At 40.4% G+C, this 14,957-nt stretch overlaps 2 protein-coding genes across 4 annotated transcripts in view; one reads left to right on the forward strand and one right to left on the reverse strand.

Moving 5' to 3' along the window:
• Nucleotides 1–3,276, forward strand: part of VSNL1 (visinin like 1) — a 105,019-nt gene extending 101,743 nt beyond the window's left edge. For all 3 annotated transcript variants that reach the window (XM_063314785.1, XM_063314794.1, XM_063314775.1), the window contains 2 exons: nt 117–332; nt 2,250–3,276. In XM_063314785.1, the coding sequence (XP_063170855.1) occupies nt 117–332; nt 2,250–2,447 (414 nt within the window). In that variant the 3' untranslated portion in view covers nt 2,448–3,276. The remainder of the gene's footprint in view (nt 1–116; nt 333–2,249) is intronic.
• A 4,149-nt stretch (nt 3,277–7,425) lies between these two features.
• Nucleotides 7,426–14,957, reverse strand: part of SMC6 (structural maintenance of chromosomes 6) — a 38,116-nt gene continuing 30,584 nt past the window's right edge. Inside the window, exons 24-26 of the mRNA XM_063314806.1 lie at nt 10,923–11,075; nt 10,493–10,590; nt 7,426–8,034 (exon numbers count right to left, since the gene is read on the reverse strand). Of these exons, the coding sequence (XP_063170876.1) occupies nt 7,923–8,034; nt 10,493–10,590; nt 10,923–11,075 (363 nt within the window). The 3' untranslated portion in view covers nt 7,426–7,922. The remainder of the gene's footprint in view (nt 8,035–10,492; nt 10,591–10,922; nt 11,076–14,957) is intronic.

Consider the following 14,957-nt stretch of genomic DNA (forward strand, 5'->3'; position numbering starts at 1 on the left):
GTAAGGTCAAGGTGCTTAGAACTCAGTTTTAAAATACATTCTTAAATTGGATATAGAATCTAAAAGCGAAGGTTTATATTGTCTTCTAATACTTTTGTTTGTATTTAATTTTGTAGTTTTTCCCATATGGAGATGCTTCCAAGTTTGCCCAACATGCTTTCAGAACCTTTGATAAGAATGGCGATGGAACCATTGACTTCAGAGAGTTCATTTGTGCACTCTCCATTACTTCGAGGGGCAGCTTTGAACAGAAATTAAACTGGGCCTTCAATATGTATGACTTAGATGGAGATGGAAAAATCACAAGGGTAGAGATGCTGGAAATTATAGAGGTAAGCCAGCTTCCAGGATCCCATCACTTTCTAATGTGAGCAAGAAACGAAATGTTCTGCTTTGGTGATGTTTTTAATGTTTTACCACCTTAAGGGTTTTATGATTAAAAAATGAGGAAATATGCCAGCAGTGAAATAGAATGGGTGGGTCTATAAAAGCCTGGGGCGACATAAGCAGGAGACCTGATTGTCAGTGATGGGACTGCCAGGTGGAAGTATAATCTGTGCCATGGTGAGGGAATTGGTACATCTTTGGATGCTGCGGAATTACAACCCTCGGCATCCTTCACCATGTGCCATGCTGGCTGGGGCTGCTATATGCTATAATACACCAAAATCTGAAGGGCCACAGTAAGAAGCCACAGTTTTTTTATGGACAATGATCACATGAGATACATTATCCTAAAAAACTACAACATATAAATGTAAGATGTAGTTCAGTCCCTCCTTCACAGACAATAATGCACAATGCATTATACAATCTCAATCCAAACTACAATGCAATGCAAAATTATGCAACACATCTAGACGTCATTACAGGTAGTCCTCATTTAACAACCACTTGTTCAATGACTGTTCAAAGTTACAATGGCGCTGAATGAGTGGTACTTACGATTGGTCCACTAAGTTGCAGCTGTCCCAGCACCCCTGCAGTCACATGATTGCAATCTGGGCACTTGGCAACCGGCTTGCACTTATGACGGTTGCATCGTCCCATGGTCATGTGATTGCCATTTGGAACCTTCCCTGCTAGCTTCCCACAAGCAAAGTCAATGGGGGAAGCTGGCAGGGAAGGTTGCAGGTCGCTCCAGTAAGCCACTTGCACTCTTGCCCACCTGGCAGCAGCTACCCCTGACCCCACTGGGCCACACTGTGCCACACACAGCCACCTGCGCAGCTACCCACAGTCCCTCCATGCTCACACCGTGCCTCACTGGCCACCTGCACACCCTCCCCCACCTGGCAGTAGCCGTTTACCTGCCTGCCCACCTGCTTGCGAGCTGCCTTGGACTCACTTAACGACCAGCAATTTTCACTTAACACTGGCAACAAGGAGTGCTGGGATTGCCATCGCTAAGCAATGTGGCCATGTGATATCGTGCTTTACAACTACATTGCTTCATGATGGAAGATCCAGTCCCAATTACCATAGTTAACCAAGGACTACCTGAATTGATGTGTCAGCTAAAAGGAGAGATGCAGAGTCTTCATCTTCTGCAGTTCTACAGTAGCTAGGCAACAGTGGCAAGATTAGGTCCTTATGCCTGAATGAGTAGGAGGAGGGCCAGTTTCCTCACCCCACCTTAAACCTCAATACAGCAACATCCTTGAGTGAATCATTTTCTCCGACAGAGGTGAAAGAATGTCATTCACTCTAATGGTGACACTGTTGATGTGGTGACAGAATCTGCCCTTTTCCTATTCTTGGTGGCCCACTTCTAATTGACAGGGCATCCCAGTGTGAATTACACAGTAGAGTTCTTTGACCCCAACAGGCTCTCTGGTAAAAAGTAAATATAGGTGAATATTCCCAACTGCACAAACTCATCCTTTTTTACAAAACGCTGACATAAAGTTCTCCCTAATTTAAGGAGGCAATACAACAGATTTTTAAAATATATCAGAAAGTATAATCTCTTGATGTAACAACTCAGACTTTCACAGTGTATTGTACTGTCACTGACAGCATATGTTTAATATTCTGCTTGATCTACGTTTAACTGTTGTGCTTAAATCAGGCTAGAAGGCAGAGGCTTGATGCTTAAAGTGCAATCCAATATTCACTCCCCAGGGAAAAAGCCCTACTGAACTCAACTGACTTATACCGCCAAGTAGACAACTACAGCATTGCTCTGTAGTTTCAACTGGTAAGTAATTCTGCCAGATCTCATGAAATTCATCTTTTTCTCTCTCAAGGCCATTTATAAAATGGTGGGCACTGTGATAATGATGAAAATGAATGAAGATGGTCTCACACCAGAGCAACGAGTAGACAAGATTTTCAGCAAAATGGATAAGAACAAAGATGATCAGATTACATTGGATGAATTCAAAGAAGCTGCAAAGAGTGACCCTTCCATCGTATTACTCCTGCAATGTGACATTCAGAAATGAGCTTGTATAAAATGCTTTCATGGACTGCACAGAAGTTTAAATGTTCCATTCAGTTTGCAGCTATCTACACAACACCCACACACACACACACACACACACACACACAACAAAAATTGCTTGGACTACCTATCAATGGACTTGCTTCTTGTGTTTGAAACACTTGTGTGCATGAGAATGTCAATTGCTAAAGAATTTTAAAAGTATCTATTATAAAACAAAACTATGCCACAATGTGATGTGTGCAATGTCATTTCGTAAGTCCTTTTTCCTCTGATGCCTACGCAGCATTACCGTGCTGCAGTGAACTATACTATTTATTGTTCAAGTTTTACCGATGCTAGCTGTATGTCTTCTAAACTGGATAATGTTAGTGACCCTGAACTCCCCATGGTAGTGTAACTGTTCATTAGCAAGTATGTCACCATTCTGCTGTACAGTAGTAGCGGACAGACTGAGGGCAGCTTTAGGAGTCTGATCCAGACCTGTGCTTGTATTGTCAGTGAATATAAATGTATTTCATTTGCATGACTTTTAGGTTTGCCTTAATTCTTACCTCATTTGCATCCTTTCTTTAAAAAAAAGGTTCATGTCAGAGGAATGGCATAAGATAACACTTTCAAAAAGCTAACCCCACTAAGGTGTTCCCTTAGCTGAAAGTTAAACAAATATAGAATACATAGAATATAGAAATATAGAAAAAACATTTTCAAGGCTGTTTTATTGGAAGTTTAAATTGTTTTGTTGGGAGTGTATTAATTTCTGCTTGAAATTTTCATAAGCTTCCAGAAAGGTTGAGATCAATGTCCCCAAATAAATTTATAACATTTGACTTCTCAAGTGTTTCCTTTTACACAGGTACTTTGCTGCTAGTGCTGGAATTAAATAGGTGATGAACGCTATTTGATAGCCAAGTAATTCTCAGTGGAGCTTCTGTGTACGTATGGGGACTTCACAGGTGCTTACAGAACTGAGCTCCAACCATTTTCCATTGCAGGTGTAATGGACAGGAGGAATAACCATGAGGGACAGGCGGAAGAGCTGCAACCCAGACCAAGTCAGATAAAAGAAATGTAAATTGAGAAAATTTGACCCTCCCTAGTTTTCACCAAGAAAAAGAGAGGGAGGGGGGAAGCGTATTCAGAATTGCAAGGTTCTGTTACGGTAACCATATAATAAAAGTAATTTTAGCATTCGTAACTTTGGTTTTCTAGTCCGGTCTACCTCAAAGGGCTAACATCAGCCTTTCATAATCCCCAGAAACTATTATGAAAATCGTTGTTTCTTTGTTGTGCATTGAGCTGCACTCAAAACAGGAAATTCCAGGAACACCAAACCACTTGAGCTGTAGCACAAGGATGTATAGTTCCAGCCTTAATTTATAGAATAGTTGCTAAAGAAAGTAGCTGAAACCACATATTTAAAGGCATTTGATCCGGTAGTATGGCAGCAAGTTTAATTTTTTTATATTCCAAATAAAATCAGCTGAGTCGTATTTCCAAAGCCTGGGGGTATAAAAAAACATTAAATCTCATAAAATCAAAGCATACCAGTTCAGCTGAACTGTTGATCCTATAATTACCATAGTTAGAAAAGGTGCTTTTTTCTGAGAAAAATATATTGTAAGAGCTCACAGCCTCCCCAGTTTGTTTCTCCATATGCTCTACCAAAATCTTGGAAACAAGACTAAAGGAAAACATTGGCAAAGAATGCAAAGCTACAGTTTCCTAAACATGGCTCTTCATGGATTTTCTATTGTTAAAGGTAAAGGTAAAGGTTTCCCTTGACATTAAGTCCAGTCGTGTCCGACTCTAGGGGGCGGTGCTCATCTCCGTTTCAAAGCCAAAGAGCTGGCGTTTGTCTGTAGACACTTCCGTGGTTATGTGGCTGGCATGACTAAACAGAACGCCATTACCTGCCCGCCGAAGCTGTACCTATTAATCTACTCACATTTGCATGTTTTTGAACTGCTAGGTTGGCAGGAGCTGGGACTAGCAACAGGAGCTCACCCCGTCACATGGATTCGAACCACTGACCTTCCGATCGGCAAGCTTAGCAACTCAGCAGTTTAACCCGCAGCTCCACCGTGTCCCTCTTTTCTATTGTTACTGCTGCCTTAATAAGAAAAGTTCAGTAGCAATTACCATTATAGTTTTAGTGGAGTGAAACAGCTAACTCAATTGATGCAAAGAAATCCACCCTATTGTTTACCAGCTTTGTCTCTTGAAGTGTGAGCTCTTCCCACAAAAGTCTGGGAATATATACTAAACACATCTAGTTGAAAAGCATCTCCTGGAAACTCCTGCCATGTTAAAATGCAAGTAAATCAACACTGGAAATGTCATTTATTGTCCCAAACATCAGACCAAAGGAAGGATGGTCAAGTGGGCACAGACATGTTAAAGTGATTCAGTGACTTCCTGTTAAACCCAAGGCTCTCAGTTCAAAGGCCCTGGGGGTTCAATTCCTGGCACCTCCAGGTGATATTGGAGGGCCACTGCCTATGAGACAGTACTGACCTTGATAGACAGCTCCCATATGAACCTATACAGCCATGATCTAGACCATTTTAAGTGGCCTGGACATCTACAAACATACTTCCCATAAAATACGATGATAATCTAACTTGGAGATGATAAGTGATAAGATCAAGTCTGAATTCTCCAGGAAGGGGTGAAATTTAGGTAAGATGGAATTCTTCACAAGCAGTTCACAGCACTCTTACTAAATGGTGCTAATCTGGATCAAGATTTGTTCCCTAACTGCAAATCTGCTGTTTTAGATCATCTGTAACTCCATCCAGAACAGGTAGAAGTCTAATCCAGGATTATTAGATTTCCTAACCATACTTCCCTCTTGTCTGGATTCGATTTTAGTATATAGGCTCTCATCTAATCTAAAACTGCTGGACACAAATGCAATGCTTCCACTATATCCCCAAGATTGGTAAATAAAATATGAGACAATTTATTTAAATTTTATGAACTGTCATTATAAAAACATATCCAAGATAATTTATGAAAGTCAACCTGAGGGGTCACCGGTGAACCTCCCTACTCCCTCTCCTTCCCTAGGGAAAAAAAAACTACAAATAATCACACCTGGTTTTAGGTAAATTCATTGGAGGGGCCGAGGGATACAATTTAACTTCCCATCTTTCCTCAGTGCCACAGGAGACTATTCAGAGTTATGGTGACATCACCAGAAAGAACAGGGCCTTTCAGGGCCTTTTTTTTTTCCAGTCTATTGCTGACTTGATAGCATTGCCACTCCCCACTCTCACAATGTATTCAGAGCACATCGCATAGCAGAAGAGGAGATGGGAGAAATGTGGCTGCTTTATCTCAAGATGGTCCATGCAAATCCAGAGCACTGAAGAGAGTTCACTAACGGTAAAAAAAAATAAAAAATGGCTTTAAATATTACAGGGTGGAAATATTTAAAAGGCAATGGAGATAAAACTGCATTATCTGAAGCCAGAATCAAGCAGGAGTGCCTAAGAGAACCTTCAGTATACTCAGTCCTACACTTCTGTGCATTTGATGCCTTTCTTGGCAAAATGCAAATGGAAAGTAGGCAGAGAATTCTGCCCTTGGTAGCAGAGGAAGAGTGTGTTGATTTATTGGGGAAATTAGCAAGGACATATAATAGAAAAGCAGATTTTTCTGAAAAATTCAAAATTGATCACAAAACAGCATTGTTTTGAAATCAAAGAAATAATGCAGTAAATTCATCACAGAGTTGGATTTTAAAGTTTCTGGGGCTAGAAAGTGAGCCCTCAACTGCCAGAAATATATAAAAACAACTCTCAGACTTCTTTTGTTAAGTAACAGATTCTTCAATGTCAACTGCAGTCTCCCACATCATGCCACATCACACTGTGGTCAGTTCTCGTGTGCAATGTCCATATATGTAGAAAAGGGTGTCCTTAGACAAACCACTGTCATGCATGCTCCTTAAAGTGAGGGTGATGGCACCTGTAACTGTCTTGTGACACAACTGAAAAGCAGTTTTTAAGGTGAACTACTCAACTATAGTTGACATATTTAGCATCCTTCTTCGTAACGCTGACATTTCAAGAATTCCAAGCCCTCTCTAATACCTGAAGTTGAAAAGAAGAGAGTTGTGTATCATCAGTGTAGTAATTTAACTATCTGAAAATGAAAGGACATTTGAATCATGTGCCATCCACCTCAAAGGCCATTACAGAAGTCCCTATTGTGAATTGCAGCCATGCTGTACTGACAAAACTGAATCTTTTGGCGTTCCAAAAGAATGTTGTACTTGGAGGAGCAAGAGGACAACAAAGGACACAGAATAAGACTATGCCTCCTCCCATCCATTTCTCAGCACGAATCATCATCTGTACAGATGGGTGACCTGGGGTCTTCCCCTTTTTGAACAAGCTACCCCATCCCTCATCATTGGTAATGTTGGCTGGGGCTGGCAAGAGTGGAAAACCAAAACATTCTAAGATAGTTTATATCATTCCGAAAGATTTCAAATAACCCCCCTCACCAAGGCAGCCTTTCAACTGGTTTATGCCTTGCGGGAATGAGCAACTTTTGTTCCTCCAGGTGTTACTTAAGTACATCTACCTGCAGCTTATATCAGCATGGCCAGTGAGGAGGAATGCTGGGATTTATACTTCAGCAATACTGGCGGGGCCACATAGGGCTTAGTCCTGGGTTAGCATCCCCTGCATGTATAGCGTGTTCAAAAACAGTTATTGCACTGGCGGTGCAGCCTAGTCAGGCAGTGAAACGTCTGCAAGAAAACAAGCAGGCTCAGGGAGCACCAAGGACTCCACAGTGATTAAGCACAATATACAAATGCAACCTTCACCTGTGAAGTTTTGTTTGCCACAGGAACTAAATGGGTAAGAGAAGGATTTGGAAGACACAGTTACATAGACAATAAAGTGGCTTAACGACGTAGTATTTTGCAGCGATGAGGGAAAAAATACAAATTTAGACAGAAATGTTATTAGAGGAATTATTGATAAGGGTTTAGTTTTTCAACTGCTATTATAACATTCAAAAATATTGTAAAAACAGATAACTATGAGATAAGCATCAAACAGATAAAATTTATTTGTCTTCTGTAATCTATATTTACCTCTATTTGGGGAACAATAAAAATAAAAAACATTTCTCACATTCACTAAATATATTATTAATAGCAAACTCTGGCAAGAACTATACAGTAAATGCAATTCATAGGAACAAAGTACAAGAAAAAGCATACTGACTGCTATAATTCTAGCACTAAAAGCTTTATAAAATCTGAGCATAAAATTCAAACATATTGTTTACCATTAAAGACCTGTTGTTAGGAGGGAAAGGGCCACAAGTAAGCCTGAAGAACAATAAAGGCTCACAGTTCACTGATTTTACCAGCAGTGAACGCAGTCTGTGTATGTGTCTTCATATACTATGAAGCAAGTTAGTAACAACAGTTGAGACGTAACTACGGCACTCATTCTCTATCTTCATCATCTTCATTTCTACGATTAAAATTCAGCGTCCTTTGTCCCCTCTCAGGGTCTTGCATTCGAAGGATTCGGATAAGACAGCTTGTAGGCAAAGAACTAGATGCAAAATGCAAAAACAAATTAGTAATGATTCTTTCATGGAATGCTTTCACACTTGGACCCTACCCAGTTCTTTATATGACATTTTAAAGTGACAACCCATCTTTATCCTGTGTAAACGTGATCTGTCAAAACATATAAGCATTTTAAATACCAAGTTCATAGAAACACTGGAACTATCTTTTAGGCTAATTAAATGAATAGTCAATATAACAATCGTAAGCAAAACTCTAGACTGCCAAAAATTTACCTGTCCCTGGGTTAAAGGGAGATATAATAGCTGTCCTTCAACTACCTGAAGGGCTGTCAGGTGGGAGACTTGTTCTCAGACACTCCGGAAGAAAGGACTAGAACGAATGAGTGGAAACTGCAATGAAGCCGGTTTCAACTAAATGTTAAGAGCGTTAACTGTTCTCTACTTGCTTCCAGAAACGACGGGCCCTTCTTCACCACAAAATGAACTAAAGCAGAACTAATTAAATGGCACCTGTCAGGGTTGCTGTAGTTGCATTTGCAAATCCTGCAGACTCAGCAAGAAGATGATCTGCAAGAACTTATTATTATATGTTAAATCCATGGGATTCAGTATTGCACAAAGCTAGTCTGAGTAATAGGATGTTCATATTCCCATTAGTCGTTTTTATGAGTTATTTTATAAGCTAGTCACAAACCTGATAGCCACAGCTTTTGACTGAACATATTTTTACTCACAGCTGTAACAATGGCAACAGCACTTCTGCTAAATGCCATGTTCTTCTTCTTTTGTGTCCAGATCAAACCTTAAGCTGCCAATATGACGCCACCTTCTTGGCTTTGTCATTGGCCAAAAACAAGTCATTTTCAGTGCATACCATTGGGAATAATTGGCAGGTCAGCAGGTGGGCCGGATTCTGTATCTCTCCACATTCACACAGCGTGTTATCATCTGTCAGCAATCCCCATTTGAGCATATTAGTCTTACACTTGGGCACTCCAACCCTCAACCTATTCCGAGTCCTCCAAATAACATAAGGGAGGTCAAATTCCCTAGCCATATTCTCCTCTGGGACTCTTCCTTGGTCAGTGATTTCTCTCCTCCATATTCCAGTTCGGTTCTGCTCTTGCGTGCCCTCAAGAGTATTTGTTATTACCATGAAACTCTTCCTAGATTTTAGTCAATGAGTTTGAGGCTCATACCCATACAGAGGGTGCCGGGGATCCTTCTCTTGTTTTGTTCTCTCAACATCTGCTGCTACTTCTCTCCTGATGTGCAATACCAACAAGGGGGTACATTTTCTCAATTGCTGTAGGTTTAGGACAACCTGTCAATATTCATACTGCTTCATTTGCGGCGATGTCAACTTGTTTCACGTGTGTAGGCGCACTCCATACTGGAGCGGCATACTCCGCTGCAGCGACACTCAAGGCCAAAGCTGATGTTCGTAACGTGGATGGCCAGGCTCCCCATGTATAATTTGTCAATTTCCTAATAATGTTCTTCCTCGCACTAACCTTGGCCTTAATATTCAGGCAGTGCTGTTTAAAGGAAAGTTTGATCAAGTGTCACACCGACATACTTTGGTGTAGGACAATTCTGTAATCGGTGCCCTTGCCATAAAACATTCAGTTTAGCCCCGGCATCTCGATTTCGAAGATGGAAAGCGCACACTTGGGCCTGACTTGGATTAGGCCTCAAATGCCATTTAGAACTGAATCTAGAGGCAACTGCTCAATCTATTGCCTCCAGGTGCTAGTAAACAGGCTCAAGGGAAGGGAGGGGCACTTTCCCAAACTTCTTGTTGATCTCCTAAATGATCTCCTCACCCATTTCTGGGGACAATGAACTTAATCACTTATTGTCAGCCCAATGGATACCTCTGAATCCTTACAGCAGGATTGAAAAATCTTGTTTCTACAGGAGGTATGGACCCATAGGGAGGAAAAAAATTAACAGCATTTAAAAATCTACAATTCACAAATGTGTAACCTATTACAAATCACTTAAATAACAACAAAAAAAAGTATTCTGCTTAAGAAAGCAATACAAGGAAGTTGTTATCTCCTGAAACCATGGTTACTCAAGCTAGGATCCAGTCTTGTGGTCATGCAGGTTCTCACAGCTTATAGAAATCTTAATAAACAACTGGGAGTTTTCATTCAAGAGGTAAGCTGCAATTCAATACAACTTATAATTATATTCATAGACATCTTTGTTCTGATTTTTTTTTTTGCATTTTATTTAACCTAATTCAGTCATAGATATTTCTAAAGCCTCAATTTAGTATATTTGATTTCAAAATTTATTATTCATTGCTGATATCACATCTAATCCAGGACACCACTAGAGCTTCCAATGTAAAATAGCTATAAGAAGTATATTTGAGAGTGTAGATGAATGATATAAATTATTTTTAAGAAATATTAAAAGCCTTAAAATACTTATAAGGATAGGGACCAGGAAATGCACAATAGATACCTCATGTTCTGAGGAGTGAGTAAAATAAACTGCCGATAACGATGGGAGTCTGCCATCTTAAGCATCATGTCCATTGCAATTCTCCTGTTAACCATGTCCTAAAAGATATCGAAGTTGGGCAAAATGTTATTTTTTAAAAACCCATTTTATTCCAATTTTCAAAACAATACAATGTATATTATTGCCTTAAAAACTAATTCCAATACCTTTTTTTTCCTTTTATAATAGCCATTTTCCAGCAACTTTCCTTAGTTCAGGGTTAGCCTATCTGATTCCTCTGAGCATGATTGCTAAAAACTAGCAGCACAAAACTAGTGTAAGGCCTATAATAAGGATATAACAAATAAACCAAGAAACAATCCAAACTACCCCCCAAATCAGCCCATCCATGATCTAATTTTTCACAGTAAGTAAATTCAGCCAACTATACCATAAATACATCAAATTCATCCAAGCATCTGAAAGGAGATTCAGTAACGGACCATAGAGAGAGGATGAAGCAAACTGTGGAGAAGGAACGTTCACCTCCAGATAAAGATTTCATGTCATCAAGAGCAGCCTTGTTTCCATCTCCAGGCTGCACCTTCAATTATATAAGAAGAAAAAAATGTAACTGAAATTATAAGATAAGGAAAAAATTATTTTCAGATGAGACAAAGCTTTGCTAAAAATTCAAAACGTATTTGCACCCAAGAAAACAAACATTAAACATAATTAAGAAACTCATGGAAACAATATCCTAAAACACAAGATCGTCCTATCCATTTGTGGATTCAGGATATCTATAAACTTTTAATACAGGTAGTCCTTGGTTAACAACAGTAATTGGGACCAGAATTTCCATCACTAAGAGATGTGGTCATAAAGTGTGAATCGGCTGATAGGGCAGAAGTGGAGATCGACAACAAACTGTTGTTCTCCCTTCCCCTGGAATGGCACACCCAACACTCCCCACCATATCAGCCTTGTGAGGTAGTCCATACAAGAAGCAGACCCGGATGAACTAATCCTATTTTATTGTAAGGTTACAATAAAGACCATTGTCTAGGCTGCAGGTCTTCGTCTTGTCTCCCAAGGTCGTTTCCACATACCAGTACAATATCTCCCCTGACTCCCAGGATCATGCTTTCCTCACCTCTAGCCTGTGAGCACATTACAGTCCCTTGTCCAATTCCTCATCACACTCCCATGCTATATACATACCAACAACCATTCACTAATCTGTTACTCATATATTCAATCCCCTACCCCAACATGCACCCACAAAGTAAATGCTCCCCAATTACCAGCCCTTCTACTGGCAAGCCCACCCAGCCAGCCTGGTATCCCACTCAAATATCTAAAAATTCCACTCCACGATAAATTATAAACTCACCAAAACAATCTGTTCCTTCTTCCATAACCCGCAGCAGCCTCCTCTCACTGCTGCTCTCTCACTGCCTCTCACAAGACCTCTCACAAGGTCTTCCAATACAGGTAGTCCTCAGGTTACGATGGCAATTGGGACCGGGACTGTCATCACTAAACAATGCAGTTGTAAGTGCAACATCATGTTACCGCATCACTTAGCGACGACAATCCCAGCAGCCCCAGTTGCCATCATAACCTCAGGACATGTGGGTCATTAAGCGGGAAGAGGCGGGACTCCCAGGTAAGGAGTGCAGGGGGGTGCTAGGGAGGTGGGGGTGCTAGGGAGTGGGGATGGGTTGGCGCGTCCTACAGTGTGTGGGTGGTTCTACAGAGTCCAAGATCCCTGGGATCTCATACTCTGCAGCAGGGGCCTCAGGAGAAAAGGCAGTGGGAACAACCTACCTGGGTGACTTGTGACCTTCCCTACCAGTTTCCCCATTGACTTTGCTTGACTTTGCTATGATGATCAATTGACATGGTTCACTGTGATGTTGTAATTGCAAGCTGAGCACCCAAGTGCCCAGATTGTGATCATGTGACCGCAGGGACGCCGTGATGGCTGGAACTTCGAGGACCAGTCATAAGTCCATTTTTTTCAGCATCGCCGTAATTTTGAACCGTCACTAAACAAATGGATGTAAGCCAAGGACTACCTGTATTCAGTTCCAGTCCCCCATTTTTCATATGGGCAGAACAATGACAAAAAGAAAAAAAAAAGTACTTTCTTCCTGTTATCCTTCTAATAGTCCTATTTTGTTGCTGTGACTTTTTCTTGGGTCAAAAACTGGGCCCAGGTGGAACTCAATCTCTGCCAGGCTCTGCCAGGCCACCTTGCTCCACATTTGCATGCAGACACCTAGTGGCCTTTTACGCAGGACCTTGCAAACTGGTCTGCCACGGCTGCCCTTTCAGCATTGCGAATGGATGAAATCACTTCTGGTTGGATGCTCTGCCTTCCAGGTCCCTCCTCCTCCAACACTGAGGCTAACCTCCTCCTGCTGTAGATAGAATGATCTCCCAGACAGCTGCCAGTGATTCTCCAATAAGACCAAACCATTACATTCGTCAACTCCGGACCCAGCAGCTGCACCACAGGCAAACAATTCCAAAATACAAGTTCTCAACTTCCTGATCTTCCACTCCCCCCGGCTTTTTTGCCTTATCCACTATCTTTTCTTGTCAGTCTCTCTAAAATAACTAAATAACCCACAACAGACAATAATGACAAAGTAATATAAACCCCAACAATTCACTCACAGACTATCACTCTGATTGCCAACAGGATGTGTTTATAATCATGTTTGGGAGCAGAAAGCATTTATTTTCTTTGTTGTTGGCTGATTTTAAATTCCTAGGATTCTTCAAGACAACTAGTACTAAAGTTGGATCAGGATTGAACATCAATCCTGGTCCATCTGGAAACTTCATCTCCTGACCAGTGTATCTGGTAATAATCTTAAAGGAAAACCAAATACAATCTAAGCTATTCTGCACTAGCCAATTAAACATCTTCTTTTACATCCTCAAGTATTCTGATACAAGACAAGTTGTACCATAAAGCCCTCTTAAAAAGGTAATTAACTCTAATTCTTGAATTGCAAAGTTCACATGTTCTGAGTGGGCAAGACTTCTCACTAGCCCAACCAAACATGTCGCTGCTCTCTCTGGGCAGAATTTTCCTTGGCATAGATTGATCCAGATGTCTTAACTGAGGGACTGCAGGGTAACTGTAGTTTCTTTGTGTAGCAAATACATTTCAAATATTGCTGGGAACTTGGTTAATCCTATGGAAGACCACACAATTCTAGATTTGAAAGGAAAAACTATGCAGAGTAGAATTGTGCAAAACATGTTGTGCGTTAACCTTTTCAGTCTCAAAACAGCCTGGATCTGAATGCACATCTTTAATGTCCATCATTCTGTGAAATAATGGGTAATTCGATCTCTTCTTTGTCAAGAGTCGAAAGATGAAATTTGTCTTTTTTCTTGTGAAGGAAAGTCCAGCAAGAACTCTTCAATGTAACAGTCCCCATACAATGCTGCCTTTCCACGGCTGGATGAATGCTAGGTCTTAAGGGCGGGGTGGGCAGCTGCCAGGAGGCAAGCTTATACCGAACAGACAAAGCGGGTTGATCAAACTTGTTTATGGTATCAAGAATTTATATATTTACATATATTTACAAATTATTTACAAATTAATAATTAATCTATATTAATTTATATTATAAATTATTAATAACTAGTAAGGTGCCTGCCTTGTGGGACATTCTCCCCCCAAAGTGAGGTCGGCTTCATCCCTGCTAATGTTCCGTAAGTCCCTCAAGACCTGGCTTTGCCATCAAGCCAGGGGACCCAGGGGACCAGGGATACTCTAAGACAGCTCCGTAATTACTTTACTTTACTCTCTGCTGTACTTGATGGTTTGTATGCTTTTCTTTTTTTTCCTTCTTTCTTGTTTTTTTATTGCTATTTTTAAAATAAATTTTATTAACTTACAAACATAAAAACTGACACAAATAAAGAATAGAAGAAACAGAAAAAGTGTAGAAAGAATAAAATGAAATAGAAAGAAGCTTCCAACTTCCTTTGCAGCAAATGTAAGTACAACTACAAGATTATCTCTTACTCCGTGATTACAAAAAAAGCTCACTTTTTTCTGTTATCCAATTTTCTTCTAATCATCAAAACCCACAAATCTTAAGTGCATTTTTTCCATTTCCTGCAAAAAGTCAGTAAGGGGTTTCCAGGCAGCCAGAAATATGGATATTGTTTTTTTGTCTGATCAAAGAATTTAGCCACCTCTGCAGGCTCCACCATCTTCACCAACCACTCCTCTGTTGTGGGTGGTGTCGAACCTCTCCACCTTTGAGCGTGCAACAGTCTCACTGCAGCTGTCATATACAGATGGTTTGTATTTTTAAGAGTGACTGTTTTATATCTTTTTAGCAATGATTGTTTTTATATATTTATTGTTTATTTTATTGTTGTATGCCACCCAGAGTCACTTTGTGCGAGATGGGCGGCTATATAAATTTGATTGATTGATCGATCGATA

Source organism: Candoia aspera, chromosome 1 (genome assembly GCF_035149785.1).
Source record: "Candoia aspera isolate rCanAsp1 chromosome 1, rCanAsp1.hap2, whole genome shotgun sequence".
Lineage (NCBI taxonomy): Eukaryota > Metazoa > Chordata > Lepidosauria > Squamata > Boidae > Candoia > Candoia aspera.